Source organism: Lissotriton vulgaris, chromosome 3_1, assembly GCF_964263255.1.
Source record: "Lissotriton vulgaris chromosome 3_1, aLisVul1.2, whole genome shotgun sequence".
In the NCBI taxonomy this organism is placed as follows: domain Eukaryota; kingdom Metazoa; phylum Chordata; class Amphibia; order Caudata; family Salamandridae; genus Lissotriton; species Lissotriton vulgaris.
The window spans coordinates 632,354,135-632,380,057 of record NC_141689.1 but is presented as its reverse complement, the minus strand read 5'-3'; the positions used below and the strand labels follow the sequence as shown (position 1 = coordinate 632,380,057).

At 46.7% G+C, this 25,923-nt stretch overlaps 1 protein-coding gene across 1 annotated transcript in view; it reads left to right on the top strand.

The window, feature by feature from the left end:
* MCTP1 (multiple C2 and transmembrane domain containing 1) overlaps nt 1-25,923 on the top strand; it is a 1,759,297-nt gene that overhangs the window by 531,802 nt on the left and 1,201,572 nt on the right. Inside the window, exon 6 of the mRNA XM_086960921.1 lies at nt 20,207-20,245. Within this exon, the coding sequence (XP_086817047.1) occupies nt 20,207-20,245 (39 nt within the window). The remainder of the gene's footprint in view (nt 1-20,206; nt 20,246-25,923) is intronic.

Genomic DNA, 25,923 nt, shown 5'->3' with positions numbered 1-25,923 from the left:
GCAACGACAAGCTTCACCCCAGCACCTGATTGCTCCTCGACGACATCTGGTTCCTTCCCTGGTTCCACCCGGTCACTGGCTAGTGACCTAGACTCTGTCCCCTCTGCTTTCAGGTCCTCTTTATCCTAGATCCACCCTTGGATCCACCCGGACATCTCCCTCCTGGTTGCCTACAGCATCTTTCTTCACAGGCTCCATAGACTTCAACGGCGAAACCCGAGACATCTTCACACCTACGCACCCACTTCCTGTGGGTGAGGTAACGCGAGTAGGCCTTCTCCTTTCCCAAGTCGTGGTTCCTATACCACTTACTTAGTATATGGTTTTACGTGCCCCTAGGGCCTAACTGTAAATCGTGCTATTTAAAGTATTTCTAAGTGTAACTTGTTATGTGCTTTTGCCTCTGATCTCATAAAGAGTTCAGTGTAGTGTGTTAGTGAATAAATACATATATATTTTATATATCTCCTGTGTGGTGTCCTTTCATCTGGTATTCAAGGGGTTACATATGGTAAAACAGCTGGCTTTACACGCCCTCAAGAGTCTTTTAGCCTAAGACTGTTATGTCCACGCTACCTCTAGGATAGCTGGTCTATAAGGTTGACTTTACAACCATCACCTTAAGGGTTGTTTGGACTGGTGCAAGGTGTTCACTAGAATAGTGACCATCATATAAAAGGCCAACTTCTCACACCGGTCATACAGCTCAACTCATTGGGCCTCATTTAAGAGAAATGACGCATCGCTGCGTGAAAGCAGCGATGCGTCACTTCTCAGTGCGCACTCCTTGCGACATTCCTGATGCGTCATATTTAATGTATGACGCATCATGTCTCAAGGAGTTACAGATATGTCAGTATTTCTGACGTATCTGTAAGCGCAAAAGTGACGTATTGCTGGAGTGTTTCACAAAAGTGATGCAACTCCAGCAATGCATCCTTTCACATGTGACAAGCCCCATGTGAAAGGGCCTGCGACCGTCTTATGCCTGCTGTGAGGCAGGCGCAAGATTTCGACGCAACGGCGTCCTAAAAGTGACGCAATGAAATCTCATAGATTTCACTGCGTCACTTCTACGACCCTTCCTTGTGTCAATACGCCCCCCTTGCATACATTATACCTGGCGCAGGTATAATGTGGTGCAGGGGTTTACAAAGTGAAGCATCTACCTAGATGCGTCACTTTGTAAATATGGCACCACAAGGCACATTTTTTCCACCAATGGTGCGTCACAAAAAGTGACGCACCGGCGGCGTACAAGTGACGCACAGCCTCATAAATGAAGGCCCATTATTTTTAGATGAATACAGAGATCTTTTAATAACCACAGCCATATCCCCAGGAACCAGAATGGAGCAGGCACGCAACGAATTTTAGCGACCGGCCTCCCGCCCAAATTATGACTGGATTAAACAAAAGCCAAATTGCAACGCACTTTGCAGTCTTTCAAACATTAAGCATGCCAATGACAATGAAAGGGGGCTCTGGGAATTAGGCAAGGAGTATACCTGAATACACAACGCCAGGACACGACTGCTAAGGCTCACACTTGCATGCTTGCATTGCACTCTGACCCGCAGGTATATAAAGACAATCAGCCAGATGCATCAAGCTTAAAACCGGTCGCAAAGGGGCAGATTCTGAGAATCTGCCCCTTTGCGACCGGTATTTTTGCATTTGGGATGCATCATCCCAAATGCAAAATCGCAAATTGAGAACTCGCTAATTTGCGATTGTTTGCATTTAAGGAATCTCAAATTGAGATTCCTTAAATGCAATGCAAGAAAGTTTCAAAAATAGCGAATTTGCTAATAGGGCACGCAAATTGCCACGAAGTACAACTTCATGGTAATTTGCAAAAACTTTGAAAAATACACTAAAGTGCATTTTTCAAGGTTTCATGTTGCGCACACACATGCCCTAAGGGCATGTGTGTGCGCAACATATGTGCACAGATCACTTTCAGGGGTGCAACAGGGTGTCCTTTGGACACCCCTACACCCTTGAAATTGCAATCTCAATTTGCGAATCGCTAATTGCGATTCTCAAATTGAGATTGTCTTCCCATTCATTCCTATGGGCCTCTAGGCCCATAGGAATGAATGGGGAGGTATTCCTTAATTGCGACTCGCAATTTGCGAGTCGCAATTAAGGAATTCTAAGAAATCGCTATTTTTTATGCGATTTTTTCATGCATAGCATTTTGCTATTCCTTATTAGCGAATCCTTATTTTTCGCTAATAAGGAATCGCAAAATGGATGCTTGATGCATCTGGCTGAATGTGTCTTTAAATACGTGCGGGTCAGAGTGCAATGCAAGCATGCAAGTGTGAATCTTAGCAGTCGTGTTCAGGCCTTTCTGATAAGATTCACACTTGCATGCTTTCATTGCACTCTGACAGAGCAGAGCTCTTAAAATACAGACAAATATTAGCACACTAAATATTATTGTATCAACAACTCTTTTAACTCCCAGACAAAATTAGCCAAGACAAACGCAACATCTTGAAGTTTCACTTCGCTCATCAACTCTATTGCAGATGAGCCTGGAAGGCAGCTGTATTGGTTGGAATGCTACCCTGAGCAATCGCCAGAGGTTTACACTTATTTGCATGCAATTCTCCCTTCACCTTTTGTGTGTTTGATGTTATCGAGCACAGCCACAGCCTGACTGACCTGCTGGACCACAGAGCTGCAATCTAAGGGGGATTTTAACATTTTGCCACGGGTGGTTTTGGTTCCCAAATCAGTGCAGAAGTTTTTCTTTTTTCACTGGCGTAGGAAGAATTGAGTGACGGTGTGTGTGTGTTTGTGCGGCTTTTGAAATGCGAGTGACTGTTGGTGAGGGGGAGAAAGAGGAGAGACGACTGCTGAGCAAACCCCTGATTAAAGAACTTGCTAAACAATGTGTCTTTGGCGGTGATTTATAGTGTTTTAGTGAGCAGATTTATTCCCACTTTGCCTAAAATAATTAGCAATTACCACAATGCAATTTATTTTAATATTTTCTGAAGATGTTACTGGGTCTGCTGTGTGCCAGTCTGGGAGTTAATCGAAGAGCGAGGGAGGGAAGGCATTGTCGTTCAACAGCATGCTATATTTTATGAATGTAATCTGTTAGCACAGTTCTTCTTTTGTTAATCACCCAAATCCATCACACGCTATAGTTTACGATGTGTTCTGCCTGTTCGTCTTGAAGAAAGAATGCGCTTTACGGCAGCGGTGGGTAACTTATGGAGCATTTCGGTAAGAGAAACATGCTTCTGTTGACAGAATGCAAAATCAGCCAGGGCAGAGCTGCGGCCTCCCTGCAGGCACGTCCCTCGTTTACTTGCTGTACGTCGCCTGTACAACAATTATGACGTTCCGATCCTCTCTATTAAGGAAACTTTTGCCCAAAAGGATGTATAAGAAATAACCTGGGAGCGTATTTCCTTGTCCGCTTTTTTTTCTGGTATGGCTTCTCAGCAGTGGCGTAGGAAGGGTACCATCATCCTATGCAAGAAAGAAATAGGGGCTAGGTACGACCATTTTGAGCGGTCGCAAATGAGAAATAAGCCCGTTTGCGACCACTAAAAAAGGTTATAGCATGTAACAAACCTATTTACCGACTCACAAAATAGGTTTTGCGAATCACTATTAGGAAGGGTGTTTAGGGCGTCCCTTCCTAATTGAAAGTCGCAGGAGGATGTAAAATTGTTTTGCGACAGTAAATGCAGTCTTAGAACAATTGCATTTACCACCAATTTCAAATTGGTGGTAAACTAGTCGCAAACAGGAAGGGGGTTCCCAGGGGACCCTTTTCTCTTTGCGATTGGCAGCGAAAATGTATTTAAAGAACAGGCATTAGTCCCATGGACCACTGCTTGCTCAAAAAATGAAACTGAAACACTTTGTTTTTATTTTTTAATTACATCCTATTTTCCTTCAAGTAAAACGGCCTGAAATTAAAAAAAGAAAAAAACTGCACTATTGAAAAAGCAGTCACAGACATGGTGGTCTACTGACCCTAGCAGGATCCCATCCCTGTGACTGCCGGCCATTCCCAATGGGTCGCCAAATGCTACGTGCCTCGTGAATATTACTGAGGCATGTCCTTTGCGACCCATTTGGGAATCACAAACAGTGTCTCAGACACTGTTGTACATCAGTGTTGTACATCAGTGTTTGCAACTCGCAGTTTGTAATTCGCAAATACTGAGGGTCGTACATCTGCCCCCTCTCCCCTTGATCACTGGTATGTTCGTAAACATACTGAAACAATGCCTCCCACAGCAAATGCTGCACCATAGATAGCTTACGCCCCCTCGTCTCCATCATTTACTTCCTTCCTCCTTTGCACTTGCGGTTTTTTGCACCCACTTTAGGTCCAAGTTCCAGTGCCCGTGCAACCCTACGTAGTACTGTGTACTTGGTAAACCCCAATACTGAGAGGTGTGTGGCATTTATTCACTGCGCAATTACCAGACCTCAGATCGGAGGAAAATGCCGCATATTTTGCCATGTTTTGTTAAAACCAAAACGTGCACTGTTTGTTCTTGTTGTCGTAGCCAGGCTTTATGTAGTGACATGTATAATCCTACTTTCGACTATAGGATTGGTTTGCCCCTAATCGCGATTTTCGCTGTTCCTGGAGCGAGGCCATTCATTGCATTGTTGAGGATAATATGAGGCATCACAGATGCAAATGTTTTTTGTGCCTGATTTTACTTTAAATTAATCCAGTGCATAATGCAAGTAGCGTCATTTCAGTGGGACTCTCAACTGATGCATTGCAAATAGAGGGCAGAAGAAACTTTGCTCGCTTATTCCAGCGGTGAGTGGTCAATTACCCTGGGGGATGTTGTGTTCTCAGTCCAAGGAGGTGATTTATTTGTGAGTGCAGGTGGTGGGCCTCGTCATTCACGTTTGGGGTTCCGATTATTTGTTCATCATCATAAAGAAGGCATATTTCGAAGGAATTCTTGCACCCGCATATGGCCAACCCTCGATTACCTTAGGATTCCGAATGAGCACCTTAGATTTAAAAAGGTGAGGATTAATACACACATAGAAGAAGGAATGGAATGTCAGCCCAGAATACCAATGGGAGGCAGACGTTTAGAAGTTTTATTTAACTGGTGTATGTGGGCTGAATTTCGTCTCTTTTAGGTACATAGTGTGCAGGAATTACCCATGTGATGTTCTGTCCATGTCCTTCTGAAATCTACCAGGCCACTCCGGCCATCAGGACTTGAGCGTTGCAGCCTTATAGAGGAGGCCCCACACTTCCAGACCTTTGAAGTGACAAGGGGTCAAAATGGAACTGTGCATGCTTGATGGGCTGATGTTCAATGATCAGAGAATCACCCTGCACTGTTTGCATCGTTTGTGGTGCTGGTCCATCCACGCGCTGTTGGAGACCTCAGACGTGATCTCATGGCTGCAAGTGCCCCAGTAAAGTGTTGTAAATTCATGCTTCAAAGTCATTCCCGAGCCTTGCATCACATCGCCAGCCACCATGTGGCACTGTGATTGGCTGCCTTACTCTCACGGTGCTGTCAGTCAAGCTGTTAGCGTATGATCAAGACCTGCCATGTTTTAAGCAGGAGAACTGGAACTGAAACGCACAGAAGCAATCTAGTCCAGGTACAGCAGTCTCTTTGGGAATGACATGCACTCAAATGCAAAGTCTTGTCATTGGTCAAGCATGAGAAACATGGTCCATCTTTTCTGTATCCATTTGGCACACCCCGCAAAGTATAATGGGGTCCCGCATGCAAGAGGGAAAGAGGAATGGCTTCTTGGTCCAAGCCCTTCCTGCTCGTATGCCTACAAGTTTGGTCACAGCTTGTGTGCTGGATGTGATGTATTGGGCATAAGATTAACCCCGGGCGGGGTAACTCCGCTCCGCCAGCGGAGTTTCCGGACTTTTGCCTACTACGCGTTCCATTGCGAACGTGGAGTTGCGGTAAAACTCCGACTCCGTGGCAGAGCAGAGTTAGCCGGCCCCTCCACCCTCCCAAAGTACTTATGTTTAAAAAAAAGGCACTTACCAGCCGTGGCTGCCTCCTCCTCGACATGGCAGCTCCCCTTCTTCGTACTCACCATCCTTCTTCTTAGATAACCCCTACGTTATACGTCTCGTGTGTGGAAACCAATGACCTTGGTGGTGCCTGAATCTCAAATGAACATTAATCAGGATGGAAGTCCAAAAGACCATGTTAGCACCATTGTAATACGAGGTAAAAGTCTGGAGTTCCTTCATCAGTCATAAATACATGCAAAGCATGGACACTGAATCCTTAAGTGACTAATCCAACTTGGATATTGATCTTCCAGTGGGTACTTACAGAACTGTATAGCAGGTGTTGGCACTGAAACTCTGGAGCTCATGAGTCATAGAACGTTGGCATTAGAGAGCACAGTGAAGCACAGCAGGAACGGGGGTGGTGTGTTGGGATTAGCTGGTCTGGAATCTGAAAGTCTAGAACCTGAAGGTATGTCGCTGTTTCTGTTCAGAAGTCTCAAACACATTTAAAGGGATCAAGACGAGGTATGGCTTTTATTTTGGATCATGCCACTGAAATTGAGCCACACCCAAGAGCTGGAGCCAAAGAAGAACTTATAGGGAAGCAGAGAGTTCTGATCTTGGCATGACTTTCAAACTGACCCGCACTGGAGGTCCATCATGATAAGAGCATGACCGTACACCCCACCACCAAACCCTTCTCCATCACTGGTCTGCAGCTGGCAGGATATCAATGGTGAACCTGTTTGACCAGTCTTTGAGTATGTACTTAACGTCTAGTTAAAAAGTACTATCCTCAGCGGCATATCTTTTGCAGTCTATGAGGTATTCTTACGACCCTAGAGCACACTTGGATTTCAGAATTGCACATATATCAGATTCAGGATAACTATCTACTAACACATGTGGAGGTTTTGGTATAAGTTTATGCCTTCAAGAACCAGCTTATTCCCTGAGACATGGAAGGCAGTAAGTATAGTACGAGCGGGAAGCAAGATCAGTTCCTCTACTGAAGGATCTTATCTGCATGAAAGGGTTCAATAAAATGAGGTTACAATTTGCCCGATAATTCGATACCCAAATGTTTGGTAGATAGCCTACCTGGGGCCATATTAAATAAGTGCCCGAGGGCACAACAGGGGTTTGCACCCACTTTGCTGCAGTTGTTTGTGCAGTCACTTCTGTAATATTGATATCTTCTGCAATATATGAGAATTAAATATTTCCTCAATTCATACTCTAGTGACCTATGAGTCGAAGAAACTTATTGGGTAGATATGCAGCCACCTAACCTATTTTTTAATAGCCATGGGCTTCACAGCTTGAAATAAATGAAAATGCCTTCAATATTTTCAAGGGGGAGCAAGATAGTTGGGGTTATAGATCCAATATTTGCTGCGACTCTGGTACACTCAGATATGTAGCTATCTGTTGGTATGACGAATGAGCACATAATGAACAATATGAGGTAAGCTATTGAATTGCTATACTATCTTTAAAAAAAGATGAATACAATCTTTTTTCTTTTTTAAACCAATGTTTCCAAGACGCACACATCTTGTGATTTAGGGTGCCTGATAAAGCCTGAAGCCAATTTTTCCTTGATTTGTCTTGAGGTGCTCATTTGTCTTATCTGCAGTCGAATGTATTGCACCATATTTTCTCTGCCTGGCATAACTTTAGTGGCTGTAGAACAATCGTGCAATTATAGTCTTTATATGGTGCCAGAGTGCCAGTTTTACCTTTAGAAGGCATCACGAAAACCATGTTATTAAACAGACAACAAGTGTACTAAATCTATATTGGAATTACATTCTAATGCATATTAGGCAGATTTTTCCTCTTTGGACTTAAAGTATGTTGGACTGAAGCATCACGATGCAAATCCCTCAGTCAATGTCTGTATTGAGAAGATACAACCAAGGTATCCCCAGTATTACCTCAAACCACGGTGCATCTCTTAGATCAATCGCAAGGTTCTTGATATTTTTTGCTTGAATGGTTATGGTTATCAGACGGGTTTAGGTTGAAATGGGTGTTGATGTGAGTTCCCAGCCATCAGATGTTCGTACTTTGCATGTGGGCATGTCCTTGTTACATGGATTGTACTGGTTGAGACCCAGGAGCGTTGTGAACCCCCTGCTTTAGCAGCTACAGCAGCGGTGGAGTTCTTCTGACTGCAGCTCGGCAGACAAAGACTCTTAATTAATGTGACAAGGTTGGTGGGTGGATACGCGAGTGAAAGGGTGGATGGATGAGTGAGTGAAAGGGAGGTTGAAGAGAAGGCTTGAAGTACGAGTGAAAGGATGGATGAGTGAAATAATACATGGATGGATGATAGATGGTGGATGGGTGAAAGAGTAGATGGATGAGTGAAAGGATGGATGGCTGAGTGAAAGAGTTGATGGAAGAATAGATAGGTGGGTGGGTATGTGGCTGGAAGGGTGGGTGGATAGATGGCTGAGCGAAAGGATGGATGGATGAGTAAAAGGTTGGATGGATTAGTGAAAGGGAGGTGGATTGATGGATGGATAGATAGACTGATGGAGTGAAAGGATAGATGGATGGTTGGAATGATGAATAGAGGGATGGATAATTGAGTGAGAAGAATGATGGATGGATGAGTAGGTGTGATGGATAGGTTTGGAGATGGATGAATTAGTTTGGACAGGGGTGGTATGAACCCTCCTCCCACCCCCACTTTAGCAGCTACTTTGGTGGTGGAGTTCTTAATGGGCTTCTTCTGTCTGCAACTCAGCATATTTAACATGAAAGGGAGGATGGGTGAGTAAGTGATTGACAGGATAGATGTGTGAATGAAAGGATGTATGGATGAATGGATAGATGGATGAATAAGTAAAAGGGTGAATGTAAAGTTGGATGAGTGAAAGAATGGGTGGATTAATGAAAGGGATGGTGGATGGACGAATGGGTATATTTAGGAGTGGAAAGGGTGAATGGATATATGAGTGTTTGAAAGGATGGATGAGTGAAAGGGTACATTGATGGATGGTTGAATGAAAGGATGAACAGCTCAGCGGATAGATGAGTGAATGGGAGGATAGAGGGGTGGATGGATGGAGCGAAATGGTGGGAAGATGGATGAGCGAAAGGATGGATGAGCAAAAAGATGAATGGTGGAATGGATGACTGAAAAGGTGGATTGAGGGATGGACTACCAGATGGATGGATGCATGTATAGGTTGGATGGACGGAGAGATGGATGGATAGACAGACAGACAGAACGGTGAAAGACTGAATGATGGATATAATAATTAACGGATAACAGAATGTAAATGGGAAAAGGTGGATATGAGTGGGTGAATGGAAGAATGAATGGATAGATGTTTGGATGAAAGAGAGAAAAGAGTTCTTCTATGCAAGGGTCGAAATGACTTGCTTTGCTTGGTTGTTGCCATAAGAGCTTCAGTTCGAATGGGGGAGGAGAGATTTTAATATTCTGGCTACTCCCTTGTACAGTCCTCTGACCATAGAACTATCCCTCATATTACAGAAATCGCACAAGCTAAAAGATCTTCTAGCAGAGTCATCCTGCAGGCCACAGTGAACTTCTAGGCGCCTGACAACATTGCCATCCCTTATTGTAGAACGATCTTACAAGCATAACAACTCCTCCTCATTGGGTCGCACTCTGGTGATGTATATCTAGGATGGCCCTAACCTCTAATGAGCGAGCACTCACAATTGTAAGTAGGGTAAAACAGAAGTTCAAATTATTTTTTTTTAAATTTGTTTTTATTGCAGAATTAGAGACAAGTCATCAAAATTAGGCCAACCATTACACTTATGACATCACAGTTGAAAATGAAGCAAATACTCTACACAGCCATTCAGCCCACATCCCGGAGGTTGGGCGGCGCGCCAAGAGCACTGTTCTCCAGAAGCTGCCTCAGTGTATGCCCTGCTCGGGTACTCGGTCGGTCACATCATGTTGTATCTGCTTTTACCCCCCTAACGCCCTCCCCCCCCTTGCACCATCAGAACCCAGAATACTCCCTGGGTACGTTCTTCAGTTCTCGTCCACATCCTAACAGGTCCAGTTGTTTCTTCTGAACTACGCCGCGGTGCCTAACTACCCTTTCAAGAACGTCCCCCCCCCCCCCTCAACTGCTGCTGATTCGGGTACTGACAAACCTTGCAAATACCAGAGTACATCCCCCATAGGATCCATTCACCTTCGTGCAATCCACATGGAACCCAACTATCACATCTCCTCCTCTTCATCTTCCGCCACATAGTCACGCAATGCCTGGACCACCATCTCCCACGCCCTCGCCAACTCCAAGCACTTCTCATGGCCAGTCCTAGTGGCCTGCCGCATTCTGATAACACTTTCGCAGCCTGACCACTTCAACAATTCACTCATCCATCTCCTCACTGACGGACCTTCCTTAGATTTCCAGTGCCAAGTTATCTCTCTTTGAGCCAGCATGATTCCCAGGTCTATAAATTTACTAGTAACTTTTGTCTTCTTGGTATGAGGGAACCAGAGGAGCAGACACGCTGCCATATCAAAGTCTACCTCCCTATCCGTTACTGCATTCAGGAGTTCCCCCACTGCCGGCCAGTACGCTCCTAACTTCGGGCAATTCCATAGCATATGATCCAAATCTACCTCGGGTGTCAAGCATCTCGGGCACACGGCATCGGGCACTTGGAAATACCGTTTCACTCTCTCCGGTGTCAGGTATGCCCTATGGATAATGAAAAAATGCACCAGTTGAAATCGCGCATTCCTCGTTCCCTTCCACGTCCGTCGTAACACTTGGCTCCAAACCGTGTCCGGTATGGGCTTGCCTACGCTGACCTCCCACCGCGACTTCAATGCCAGTAGTGGCGCCAATCCCTCACTCAGCATTCTAGTATGGAGACAAGACACCGCCTTAACAGTGCCCGCCGCCATCACCACATACTGACATGCCATGGTCACTTCCGGTTCTTCCAACCCTTTCCTCCAATATCGCTGCATCGCTGCCACCACAGCTGCGTGCAGCAGGAAAGTCCCATCCGGTAGGCCAAATTGATCCTGCAGCGTCCGATAGGGGACTAATGTCCCATCAACATACAGATCCCCCACTACCTGCAGGCCCAGCTCCTCCCACCCCAACAGTTGAGACCAATCGCCTCCATGAGGCAGCGCGGTCAGCATTCCTAGCGGTATCTCCGGCGCGTACGGACGGTCTCTTTTTGCTCTTTTCAAGCTCCTGTGCCAACACAATTTAAGCGTTCTTTCTTCTATCGTGAGCTCCCTCATGTCCAGTTTCTGTTGCATTATTATATATGACAAAACACCCCTCTGGATGCCGAGCTCCCGATCACGCTCAGGGCCCCTGAATACTCTGGCGACATTTTGTGTCAACACCTGGAGTTGCGCCGCCAGGTAGTATAATTCAAAGTCAGGAACGGCCAACCCTCCCTCAGGCTTAGGTCTAGTCAGAGTACTCAACGCGACCCTGCGCCGCCCATGGCCCCAAAGGAAGCCAGTCACCAATGTCTTCAGATCTTTAAAAATCTTCTGCGGGATCCATATCGGTAGCGTCCGGAAATAGTAAAGCAGCCGCGGGAGTGCCACCATCTTCAACAATGCCACTCGTCCCAATACCGACAACGGAAGGGAGGCCCAGAAATCCATGCAGCCCTTCAGCGCCCGAATACACCGCTCCACGTTCCCTTCCAAGAGATCCACAGCCTCATGATAAATGCGCACCCCCAAATAGGTGAAACAGAAGGGCTCCCACACCACCTCTCTCGTCAGCGGCGGACTGGGCGCGCCCTTCCGCAATGGAAACACACAGGTCTTGGTCCAATTCACCCGGAGGCCTGATAGCTGCCCAAACCTACCCAGCACATCCACTGCCCCCTCTAGTGATTGCATTGGATCCGCTAGATACAATAACAGATCATCGGCGTATAGTGATATATAATGCGACTCCGGTCCTTGCGCTATCCCAGTGTAGATGGTGCCCAACCGTGCCTGTGCCGCCAACGGCTCCACTGCTAAAGCGAACAGCAGAGGGGATAACGAGCAACCCTGCCTCGTCCCCCTACACACTGGGTATGCTGAAGATACAATAGGCCCCAGCCGTACTCGCGCCTTCGCCGACGAGTAAAGCACCCTCGTCCACCTCCGAAAGCCTTCACCTATCCCAAATTTCAACAGTACTCCATCCAGGTATTCCCACTCGAGGCTATCAAAAGCCTTTTCGATATCAACCGCCAATACCACAGGGTCAAGATCCGACGCCCCGGCACCATCCATAATGCGGATCAGACGACGTATGTTCATCGAAGTGTTCCTAGTCGGGATAAATCCCGCCTGATCCCTGTGTACCAATGTAGTCATGTGCGGCATCAACCTGGCTGCCAAGATGCGACTCAGAATCTTATAGTCCACCGTCAACATGGACAATGGGCGGTAAGATGTCACGTCCAACGCATCTCTGCCCGGCTTCAGCAGTGGCACCACCAGTGCCTCCCTCATTGATTCAGGCAAGCACCCCCTCTGTTTCGCCTCCGAGTACACCACCAACAATCTAGGTGCCAGTATATCAACAAATTTGGCATAAAATTCTATAGGCAGCACGTCCACCCCCGGGGTTTTGTTTCGCGCCATATGTTTAATTGCCCCCCTTATCTCTGCCAATGTTATGGGCCCCCCCAATTCTGTCGCTTCCTCGCTATCCAACACCGGCAGCGGAATCGGATCCAGGTACTCGCCTATCTCCGAGACCTCTGCCTCCAGGTGGCTTTCATACAGTCCCGTATAATAGGATTGAAAGCGCACCAGGACTGCTGATTGAGAGTAAACCACATCTCCATCTTCCTTTCGTATACTCATGACCAGGCACCCCCTAGGCTCCGGATCAGCTAGTTTGGCCAAGAGCGTACCCACTTTATCACGCTCCTCATGCACCTTAGTAACATATGACTTATAATCATAGCACCGCAGCCGCTCCGTCTCAGTCGCCACCATTTCTTTAGCCTGCATCAGTTGTTCCTGTAAGTCTGGCCGCTCAGGCCTTCGTCGTTCCAGCCCTCTCAACACCTCTTCTGCTTTCGCAAGGTCATTCAGCACTGCTTTTCTCGCATTCGAAAATCTGCCCATGCATACTCCTCTCACCACCACTTTCATTGCATCCCACTCCACTGATCTGGTCGAGGCCGAGCCTCCATTGTCTTCAAAATAACAGTCAATGCCCTGTCGAACCGTGTCGCTAAACACCAGATCTTCCAATGTATCAGGCCGCAGTCGCCATGATGGAACCGCCGATCTCGCCTGCTGCCACTGCATTGAGATCAGTAAAGGGTTATGATCCGAAATGGTTCTAGTCAAATATTCAGACTGGGTCACCACAGCCGCCAGGGGGCCACCGCATAGCACAGAGTCCAGTCGAACATGCAAGTCATGAAGCGTGGAAAAGTAAGAGTAATCCCTGATCTCAGGATGTTGTACCCTCCACACATCTATCAGTCCCCACCTCTCCTGCCATTCCCTCCTTTGGGTTGCTAGCCTGCGCACCGGGGAATCGACCAATGGCGGATGTGACCTATCCAGCCGCACATCTGTGATTGAGTTAAAATCTCCTGCCAGTAAGAGAGGGCCCGCCAAGAAATAGGCCAGCGAGCTTGATAAACCCTCAAAGAAGTGGGCCTGATCGGAATTGGGGGCATAAATATTGCATAGAACCACCTCTCTGCCACAAAGTCGCCCCTCAACCGCTACATATCTGCCCTCAGGATCAATTCGTTGGCTCGTCATTTGGAACGGCGTGCCCGCCCTCACCCAAATTAGCACCCCTCTGGCGAATGCTGAGTATGTCGTGCCAAATACCTGACCTCGCCACCTCTTCTGTAAAGCCCCGCACTCGGTCTTGGATAAATGGGTTTCCTGAAGCATTGCAATCTGTACCCCCCGCCTCACCAGGTAGGCATGCACCTTATGACGTTTCACCATTGTACGAAGTCCTCGGACATTCCATGTGATACATTTCAAACTAGGTAACGTCCCCATGGTGTACCTTTCTGCACAATGGCACTAGCCAACAATTATCCCCCGCACTGCAGCAGTTGTGTACCCCCCTCAAAACACCCCAAACAACACCCCAAACCCCTCTCCCCAGGACAGGACCTAGTAACCCAGCTTCAGCCCCGTTCCAAACCACCAACACCCCACACATTATTCTAACCTGTGGTCGTCACCACAGAAGGCCTTAAGGGCCTCGAGAGGTCGATGGAGCGCCGATCCGGCGTAGGCGGAGCCCCAACCCTACGCCTGCAGTCCCATAGTGCTTGTACAGCCCCGTACCTGGTAGTCCAACAAATGTCCGGAGAGTTTGTACCAGTAGACACCTCAGGATTATCCAGCGTTCTCAAGCCTCACTCATTAAACAAACCGTCCGAGGTTTGCGGTGTGACCGCCGGTCCCTTCACACTTCCCGTGTCTGAGTCGTCGCCACCGGACCTCTCCCCTTCCTCCTCCGATTCCGACGCACCGGATGCCCTCTCCTGTTGCGATCCTGTGATGGTCGCCATTGCAGCCAGCGCTCCCCTCCTGTCCGCCGCCATTTGCGCCTCCCGCTCGGCCTTTTGGAGCTTGTTCCGGGAGCGGATGCGCTGTGATTTTCTGATCCGTACAGGTTTCTGCCGCTCCCTCCCGCTTTTGTGTGCACGATCAGTCCCTGCACGATACAGTTCAAGCCACGACCAAGCCTCATCAGGAGTCTGAAAGAAGTGGGTCCTGTCGTCAATGATCACTCTCAGTTTCGCAGGAAAGAGCAAAGAGTATTGGATCCCCTCCTCCCTCAGTTCCTTTTTGACTGACAAGAAGGACGCTCTGCTTTTCTGGACTTCCTGAGTGTAATCCGGAAAGACTGTGACTCTACTATTGTCCACTTGGAAGGGGCCCTGGGATCGCGCCCTCTGTATCAACAGATCGCGGTCTTTATAGTGCAGCAATTTGACCACCATCGGCCGAGGTGGTCGGCCCTCCAGGGGCGGCCTGGCGGGAACCCTATGCGCTCGTTCCAGGGAGAAGAAGGGAGACAACCCCTCCGGCGCCACCACCGTCTTGAACCAGTCCTCCATGTAGGATACAGCGTCCCCCTTTTCAATTTTTTCTGGAAGACCTACTACCCTCACATTGTTCCTCCGGTTACGACTTTCCGCATCCTCCGCACGTCGCTCCAGAGTCGCCAGACGGCCAAGGATATCCGTCAATTTATGCTCCGCCGTCACCACCGCCGGTTTCAGTTCCTGGAGCAGCTGTTCATTCGATTTCACTCGATCCGAGAGCTTGGCGTGGTCGGCTCTCAGTAGCCCCAGCCCCGTGGCTACCTGCTCAATGTCCTTGTGCAGAGAGTCCTTTGTCGCAGTGATCGCCTCTAGGATGGCGTCAAGGCGCTGGTGCAGTCGTTGTTCCTGCGTTGAGGCTTCCGGCGGGGCGCCAGTGCCGCCATCCTGGGTCAGAGCGGCCGCATCGTCTCTCCTCTGCTGCGCAATTGGTACCTCGCCCAGAGCAGCCATCTTGATCGCAACACGCGGAGCACTCGGGCCGCCGCTGAGGGCCACACCAGTCCTCCGTGCGCCCAGTACAGGCCTCACGGTCCCGGACCTCTCTGTGTCACCTAGTCGTGTGTCTGGCCCCCACAATCACAGTCCCAACAAGTCCCTACAGCACTCCTGGGCGCCCTTCCACTCACAGATCAGTTTCGCCAGTCTATGGCCGGGAGCTGCCCGGGGCCATCAGCATTCATCCCAACCAGGGTAGCAAACCCTCAGCTCCCCGCCAGAAGGGTGGGCGGGCGTTGGTCAGGGCCGGTCACTCCCGCTGTTCAGTCCAGCACACTGCAGACACCAGGTCTGCTGACTCGGCTCACTCTCCTCGGCCGCCCAGTCCCCTCGCTACGCAGGCTCCGAGGCAGGCAGCGCCCGCCGCCGATTTCGGGGCACCCACTAGCTCCGGTCGCTCATACGGGGCCACAGGGACCGGAGGGACCCAGGTCCAATCTCGCTCTCGGGGCCGTCGTGCAAGCCGCCACCTCTCTACTGCGCCCCGCGCAGGGCGGTCGATCTCACTAGGACAGGCCCCCTTCTTTGTAGTCCGATCTGTCCTTAGGGCAAAAGGCCACCACCAGATGCCTGTGCCGCCGCCCATTAGCAGCCCGTTCTCCTCCAAGCTCTCTCGTCGGTGAGCGTGGGAGCGGGAGGGGGAGGGGTGCCGTACTCCTCGAGCTGCGGGGTGCCCAGAGCCCCGCCGTTCCTCACCGCCTTCAGTCCCCGTCCAGTCCCCGCTCCGCTCACTCCGCTCACTCCGCTAAGCAGCCTCCGGTGGATCGGCGCAGAGCCAGGACATAGCTCTCAGTCCCTCTGATCGTCGATCGCCGCCATATTCCCTTTGTTTGCCGTCCAGCGCCTCTGGGCTCCGAGGTCCGAGCCACACGCCGCAATCAAGTGCCCGCTGGGTTCCAAACTCTCCCCTCCGGCTTTACAGCACCCCACACAGCAGGAACGTTCCTCCTAGGGCACTAAAGGGCAAGTTTCCAGGATATTAGTTGGGACTCGGCGCGGAGCTTCAAGCTCACACAGCCATCCCGGTCGGCGCTTAAGCCACGCCTCTCCACAGAAGTTCAAATTACCTAGAGGAATAATCCTATAATGATTTATTTTAGGATCCTCGTACAAGATTACAAGCGTTAAGATGATAATAAAGCATGCTACACGAGTCTCTTAAATACAAGAAAGGGTTTACCTTCCACTCTCTGTACACAAAAACCTCGAATTTAGGATGGCTTTCTTGGATCTGGTATATTTCACGTTGTGGTAATGTGTATTCGGGAGGGCATATCCTTGGACCTCATTATCTATCTTACCTTTAAATGTATGTGATATTAATATAATTAATGGATTTAGTCGACTGCATTTACCACTTGCCTTTCTATAAAAAGATAGTGAATGTTGGCAGTCTTTCTAATGTTGAACCCATCCAAGAGTAAGGTACTGCTAAGACTAAAGTACTGCTGTCCAAATCAGGGTCCCCACTTTGGGATGTTGCTATCTGGCTAAAAGGAAAAATGTTTCACTCTATCAAAACTTGTCAGAAAATACAAATATGATTAATGATCCTAAACTCATCTGTGGTGGATAAACAAGTAGTACTTTTACAGATATGTGCATCTTCCATTCGAAATCTGCAGGAGGAGTTCTGCTGTATTTACAATGTCACCTCCCAGTCATGGCTGTAAATCCTCTATATCATTCCTTTCTGTACGATGGCAATGGTATCTTTATTGCAGGCAAGAGAAAGTCCAGTCCCGGCTGCAGCTTGTCCAGACCTTGGTTGTGCAAACATAACCATGCTTCTGTCTTGTTGCCCACCCCTAACTCTCTTCCTGTGAATAAAAGAGTTATGTTCAAATCATCAGTAATATTTTACAAGGCTATGTTTGTTAATTCCTCTAGATGTTTACCTTCCTTATAGGGGGGGTCTGAAGGCAACACACCATGAGCTCTTGGTTTTACCTCGCAGCAGATTTGTGAAAACACAAGCAATGGCCTCTTCGGTGGCAACTGCATAGTTGTGGAACACTCTTGCCCTCCAGTTCCACACTGACGCCTGCCCTCTGTTCCTCCTCATAAAAGTGAATGCCTGGTTGCTCAATCTGTAGGGTGTGACCCCATGCTCTGTATGCAGATTTTTGTGAGTCCCGAAATTGTGAAAATCTCTGTAAGGCACAAAGGGAAATAAATCTTCAGTTTGTGAATACCTACATTTAATTTTGCCTCTTTGTGAATTAGGCTCAGAAGAGTGGATTTGCACAGGCATTAGAGTTGAACCGATTGTTCCTCAGACAATCGTAGTCAAATAATCAAATATAGAAACACCATTGGAACCAACCTCAACATTCTTCTACAGAGAGAAAGGAAGAGCAAATACACCCTATTTAAGTTGTCACCAGACTTATGAAGAACCACGTCTCCACTGAGTGTAATATGTCACTTCAACCTTTCCTGCAAGCACAAAATAACACAGTCCTTAAAGACACTTACATCCAAATGTGATTACTCTCCAAGCTTACGTCACTCCTTCTGGTGGAGCACTGAATGGAACTTGCCATATCATTGCCATGACCTTCCCGGACTACTGCAATGTGATATGGATAAGATAAGGTAAAAAGCATGCAGTGTAAAACATGCACACCAAGCTACATGGCTTGTCCTAAAAAGAGGGTCAAATGAATAAACTGGAGCCCGGATATGAAGTGCAGAAGCGGCCTGGTCCCTATTCTGAACATGTCAATGCAATGACCACCACACAACCTAAATTCATAGGTGTGTAGGGGTCAAAGCTGTGAAATGCTCTGCAGATGGCTTTGGGGGTTCCCTACACGTCATGATGACACTACAACATGACTGCTTAGTAAGGCAATTGACTCCGACCTTTTAGCCCAGAAGCAGCAACAGGTAACATCAGAGGGATGAAATAATATTGTTTGGGAGTAGAATAAACCCTTTACAATCAGTATCGACAGAACAAATGCACAAGTTATGTTCAGCTGTCTGCTGAAAGATGGATAGGACACTGTTGGATGAACACATTGGGTAATGTTAACTTTAAAGAGGGTGAGTGTATGCTGTAATCAAAATATTACAGTGGCCATTTGTTTTCATTAAATGCATGATATTCTGAATTGTCCAAAAGGTTAGCATTATATAAAACACACAAATGAATAAATAGTTAAATAAATGTAAATTCCGTCTCTTCGATACATTCAAGTAGATTGTTGGCAGATATGTGTGCTAATGTTCACAGCCGGGTAAGTGGGGACTGAAAATGTTATAGGCAGACATTAGGAAAAATCGTTTTACTCTATAAGAATGTTCTTTGTCTAACTAAACATTACAGAAATGTTGAAATTGAATGTGACTACATACTGCTGTGGTTGTGACATCTGTAGTAAGCGTAAAGCCAGTTATCAGTTTGATTAAAGGTTTGTATGGAGGTTTAGACACAGCTAAACTTATTCTGAGAATTGACAGTCATATTGGTACATTCCTTATTCTCATGAATTTGCATTATTGTGTTGGTTGTTTTAATACAGGCCTTTCCCAGAACTGTCAACTGCTTAACATCATTGTGCACAACATGACATTTCTTCATGGCTTCTAACCCATCGTCATATCAGAGTGGCAATCCCAATTTCATTCAAATATCTGGAACTTTGCACCATTTACCATCCCTAAAGGATAGTCGCGCAGAGCATTCTAAACAATATACTGCACAATACTTTTGTTTCTAGATTTTCTATACTTCTCGCGAAAGTGACTGAACCCATTGCGAACCTGCATATTAAGTGAACAGAGTACCTGTGAAAAAGCCACCAAACTATCCCTATGTATTATTTGTACATATAACCATTCAAGAAGCTCTCTGTCTAAGACACTCCAATACTTCGGTATAGTTCCCTTTGCCTTCTCGAATAAGTACTTGTTCATGCCTTCTCTCTCATGTCTATTCCAATCTGCGTAATGCCAATCATGCTATAAAGAATTTTAAACTTACGCTAAGTATATTTTGTACATAAAGTGTCCCACAAATTCAAGCCATGGTCAGTATGGTGTAGTAGAGCTCATTCATAGGTCTTTGAGAACTTGTTGGGCTGACCCTGAACCACTTGAATTTTCAAATGAGTTATGGATTGGGCAGCGAGCTAACGGTTCCCAAAGTTGGCCAGGCCTACTTCATTGGGGTAATTTTTAAAACGTTCAGTTTTTAAAATCTATCGTTATTCGTGCAAAGGATGGGATGGGCAGGCCACTTTAGGATTGTGCATTGGTTTCTTTTCCCCACACATCGTCTTCCGCACTGGCCTCTTTCGCTGTGCTTTGCATCCGCTGTCACTTCCATCACAACAGAAGGTCTATCACCAGAGCTACATCTGATAGTACTTCTGCTATGTCTATGGTGCTATTGACATAAGTGAAGGGCTCTCGTTTGCACTGAGAAATGGTTGTTCCATTATGTCTCTAGCATAGTATACATAATTAACACACTGTCATTTCTGCAGCATTTCAGTATCTTCCGCAACTAGTATTGTTATTAAATCTGGCATGCCAAGTACATTAAACCACTTGTCTCAGGTAGAAGAGTATTAACATGCTTTATTTAATTATTTGCAGACTCTGCTTATGAGGAAGAGTTGGAAAAGATCAAACAAGGTAATTTTCTAGCATGTGATCTTTCGACTCTGGCTTTTGGGTAATGGCATTTCCCGATGAGCAAATATGAACTTACTTCTAGCACGTCACAATTTCTAATGGTGAATTTATTCACTAATAATAACTTTTTGCAAGAATGCACAATCAGTTGCAACATACACAGTGGTACCTGAGGTATCACGCATTGTGATGCCCTTTTCGTATGTTTAATATACCTTTTCTTAATTGCAATGTGTATTTTGTAAAATTAGATACTTCTTCACATACATTTTTATACATTATATCCACGCAATTACATAGTTGATTGCCTGGAAAGAAGGGCCGACCATGACCAAGCCTAATTGGAGCCTTTGTGGGCAGAGGTCCATTCTTGTCCACTGGACCAGGCAGACGCTGGGGTGTGGGCGATCATAGCTGGTAGGCATAACCACAAGGAGCGAGTGGATTGTGTGTTGCCCCGAGACCTTGCAAGGTGCAGCCATGGAGGAAGGGCTGGGGATAAACAGTCATTGGAATGGTGGAGGAGCCACACTAATATGGTATGGGAATGTGTTTGCAGCCTGCTGGTGTGCTTAAGTTTCAGTATGAGAATAAGATTGGTGGGACTTTGAGGGGAATAGGTGCGATACTCTTGGTAGGTATCAAGAAGGCATGTGATAGCCTCGAGTGGCCTTATCTATATCAGGTTATTCGTGTGTTCGGTCTTGGAGAGGCTTTTGTGGGGCTGACAGGCCTGACGGAGGATGGGTTCCACGCCATATACTATCCTTTATACTACTCCAACAGCGCCTGCACCTTGAGTCCCTAACTAATGAAGAGCGAACTTTAAGACAATGTTGGAATCTGAGTCAGCGTAGAGCTGGCATTACTCGCCATTACGCCACGGAAATACCATTGGGGATGTGTACCGCCTTACCACATGGAGGGGATTGGTCCCCGTTGGCCGAATGGGAAGTGATGGGAGTGCAGGTATTCAGAGATTTATATTAAGACGGGGTTCTATTACCATACACAGTCCTACAAGATAGATATGGCCTCCCCCGAGGCGGACTCGGGGGAGGACATATCCAAGGGGACTACTTGTTGAATTTAGCCCTAGTCTCAGCAATACAACATCATTGCAGTGAAGGGTTGTCAGAACTAAAGACATCAACGGTGTGCCAATATGTAGTGATGGCAGCGGGGACATTTAAGGCCATCACGTGCCTTTAAAGACACATGATGGGCAAATCCGTGGAGCTGTTGAGGGAGCTACAGAGAAAGTGGGAGTCAGATCTGGGTAAAGAGATCCCTGAGAAGACATGGGCACGGCTGGTTCGGAGAGGCTGGAAAAGTACCAGGAACGCTAGATTCCAACAAATACACTTCTTTATTTTGCATAGAGCATATTTAACCCTTGTGCAAATTAATCCCTACTTTAGAACTGATATGGCCCAGTGCCCAAGCTGCAACCTAGAGGGAGCAGAGTTTCAACATATGCTATGGGGATGCAACCAGTTGGGAATGTATTGGTAGGAGGTAGTGAACCTACTTTGCAGTATCACAGAGCGCCAGATAGACCCTGATTTGGGCACATGCTTGTTACACTGGTTTCCACACACTCCCAAAACGAGAATAACGAGTACATTTCTAGACCTGGGCCTGTTATTAGCAAAGAGAGAAATCACTGTACACTGCAAATCAAGGCGAAGACCCAGTCTCGAAAGGTGGAAAGCAGAATTACTTAAATGGGCTAGAAGTGAAAGTACAGTCCGACTGCAGCAAGCCCTAAGAGCTATTAATGAGAAGGCACTGGAGGCAGCGCGGGCATGGGAGTCCATAGTAGTAGCACTACAAAAACCTGAGGCAGATTCAGAAGCTAGCTCAGTTGTGGAGATCTGGGTGAGGTCCCCATGATCCATAAACGCAGCAAGTGCAAACGGGGTTTCCCTGACGGAGCAATTGTGATATTGGATTGAATGATGGCATGCATGTAATGCCCCCACGATAGCGTGATTAATAAGATGAGAGGTTTAACAACTTTCATCATTATGGAAGATGAGCAGGTCAGATACACCAGTGGCATGGAAGGGTGGGGAGAGAGTTATGTTTGCATTTGTTTGTTAGATGATACAATGTTAAATGCGCAAAGCAATATAGATGCATATCAGTAGCAAGACCGGGATTTGTATAACAATGATAAGTCAAGCTATAGGTACACCATTAGGGGGTGCCCCAATTAATTAACGAATCAAGTACCAGACCTTCTATAAATTCAGGCAAGATCCAATAATGTACTGATATAAAAAGGTACTAGCGTATTGTATATTGAATTTGTTGCATTTCATGTCAATAGATATTTGAAATTAGATCAAAAACATTACAAAAAAATGTTTAAATTTCTGTGGAATAAGGGCATGGTGCACCCCTGACTGAAGAAGCATTACACAAGCTGGCTGTGGAACAGAGCTGTAACTTAGCCTCAGCTAAGTTACTCAGGCACCGCTGTGAGTAACCTTGTGGGCAATCAACACAAATAAACTAGGCAAATGGTGAAAGCCAGCCAGACCCATTTTCCTCTCAAGAAAAGATAGACAGATTTACAAAACCCAGCGTTGGCACCTTGGGCTCGCAGCCAAGTGGAGCCACTGCAGAACCATGGGGACACAAGGGAGACCTGATACAATCAGTGGCAATCTTATAGACAATTCGTCATTCACGGACAGCCTTGGAGGGGAAGATTGGTGGGGTCAGCACAGTGTTCTCCCTATTGTGCCAGGACCTCCACAAAATTATGGGCTGTGTGACTGAGGTGGAGACCCATGTCTTATCGATGGAAGATTAACTATGCTACCTCAAGGTAGACTTTCCAAAACTTCGCGCAGCAACGCTGCAGCTGGAGAGGCATGCTGAAGATGCAGCGGGCAGATCCATGCACTACAACCGGCACCTGGTGGAGGTCCCTGAGGACATCAAGAGACCACAACCTAAACAGTTTTTTCTACATGGTTAAAATCCTGGGTTCCTGCTGAGGATCTGTCTATCTGGGTCATTATTTAATCCCTTACTCCACAGCCACCTCTGGAAGCCCATCACGCCCTATCATACTTCGGTTACTCAACTATTTGGGCAAGGATGCCAGTCTAGGAATGGCCCATGCCTAACAAATGGTTATACTGGACTCTGCCAAGGTGATGTTTTTTTTCTGGCTATATCGCATGGGTGCAGTAGCAAACGAGAATGTTTGCTGAAGTGAAATTCAAACATCGAGGCATGCATTTGAAGTATATGTTCTTCTGTCCGGAGAGGCTAGAGGTGACCCATCAATGGAAATTACACCTCTTCTTCTGAGGAGGTATGTAAATGGGTGGAGAAGAAATTACACTTATTCTTCTGAGAAGGTATGTAAATGGGTGGAGAAGAGTCCCCTTGTTGGTAACTGCTCGCCCCATGAAGACCAGGCATCGTGGCTGTCGATGGTGGGCAACGCCACTATCTGCAAGTAGTGCAGACTGAGATGGGGAGTCCTCTGCATTGGATGGGAGTGGGCTGGACTCTGCATCCTGTGTCCAAACTTTCTGTGGCAGTGCCTTAGAGCTTGGTAATATTCCACTAGACGATTGATTGAAGCACTGTTGGAAACGCTGTTCTATTTATAGATTTAGTGACAATGGTAGGCGATGGAGGTGATATCAAAAGGCAGTGGAGGAGGCCCTTGGGGCTGCCGGGTAGCTGATCCCCATTGACGCTACCTCTCGAGTGGCGCAGATGGACGATGGGATTCTTTTATTAATATTTGTTATAACAGTGACTGATCAGGGTGGAGAAATAACTGATGGGTGGGTGTTCCTCATCTCCCGGGGGCAGACTGTTCTCATAGTGAGAAAGTCAGGAACCCACTGTGATGGGTTCAGAGACCTAGTTTGTGTGTATGGTTACTGCCAAATTCTGTCAGTGTTTACCATAATGAGAAAGAAAAATGTCTTTCTAGAGTCCCCTCACTCACCGGGGTTTCCCCACGGTGACATGCTTCATCATTGGGGCCATCCCAGTTCTCTACGAAAAGTGGCGTGCTGCGACTAGCGGACTATGCAGGAGCACTATATTTGTGAAAGGCTATGTGTGGTGTAGAGTGTTGTGGTGGTGGAGTGGGTGTGTGATTAAAAATACCGTGCTAGTGGGCCTCAACAATTTATTCTGCTCCTAGTTTGGTATACTAAAATGGGGTAACACTGTTATCTAATCTTGAATTTGGGCTAGATCAGTGTTCTGTGGTCGACATGTTTCAAGCTCCCCAAGCTTTTCATCAGGACCATACAGGGTCCAGCCCTGTATATTCCACTCCTATATTTAAATAAATAGGTTTGTTTTTTATTTATTTTTCTTTGCGCTGTTAATTATTAAACATGCGCGTTTATACATACGATTTGTATCTTATTGGCGTATCTGTAAAAGAGAATGACACTTGATTAGTGGTAAACATCCCCCCTAAAGAGCAAGGGGATCACACATGCAGCTCACATTGTCTAGGGCGTGAGTGTGCCTTATGCACCATATCGGTGCGTGCAGGCTTTCAAATCCAGTGTAAAGATATAAATAATGTGAAAAAAAGTGGTTTTGTGAATTCAAACATATAAATAACACAGGACTTGATGTGATTATAGACATGACACACAACATATATATACACACACAGTTTTGTCATGGCAAAGGGCATATTTACATATATGGGTGCTAATTTGCACTTCATGGTCTCAGGCGAGGGCGGGATCACCTCGTGGAAACATTGCTGTAAGGTTTTTAAAGCAATAATTAAATTCGCGTTTCATCAGAAATTGCGCGTTTTCAATGAAGAGTCAAGACCGAAGATCGATATACCAGTATTATCTCCTGATGCTTTGTTTCGCTGTACTTACTTCCTATCGGCGAAACCGCTCGGTATTACCTGCTCGATCCTCACCCGACCGCATATTGACGGTAATCGGGTAAACCGGTGTATTTGGAGTCACCGCGCTTCCGGGTTCTGAACGCTGGAAGCTAGACCGTCCCGTGTACGGCGGCCCTATTGGGTGGATGCTAATGTTCTGGGCGCGAGTGTGTATAAAACCCCCTCGCAGATGTCGTATTTCGCAGAGATTTTTAGAAAGAAAGTTTTTACATGGGTGTCCCAATGATTTACTTCTTTTGGGTGATATTTAGAACACTTTTTGAAAAATGAAGAGACGTTAGTTTTTTCAAATACTTGTTCAGTGAAAAGGTTGGATTCATAAAGTTATGGCTATTTGTGCACTAGGTTCTGTGATAGTAACTTATTTTGGTGTACTTGCTTCATTTATCACTACATGGGCTTATGACTGTTTTTTGATGTCATCAAACCGCCTGATGGAGTTTGTGAAAGGTCAGAAAGAGTTGTGAATAGATATCCATGGTTTCTTTGTGTCTTTTGTGGACCACATTAGTTTCTGAATGCGCCCCATGGAATTTCATCATTCAACCCAAGGGTGTCTGTGTGTAATCTGAACACCCATCTTTGCTCGCGTTCATGGAGAATTCGATCCAGGTTGTCTTTGTTTTTTACTGTTTCCAACACCACCCAAGTTAGATCGTTGGGTGTGTGGTTCTGCTCGATGAAGTGGTTAGTCATCCGGGTAGTGGCTCGTTTGCACCGGATATTGCTCCTATGTTCCACTATGCGGGTG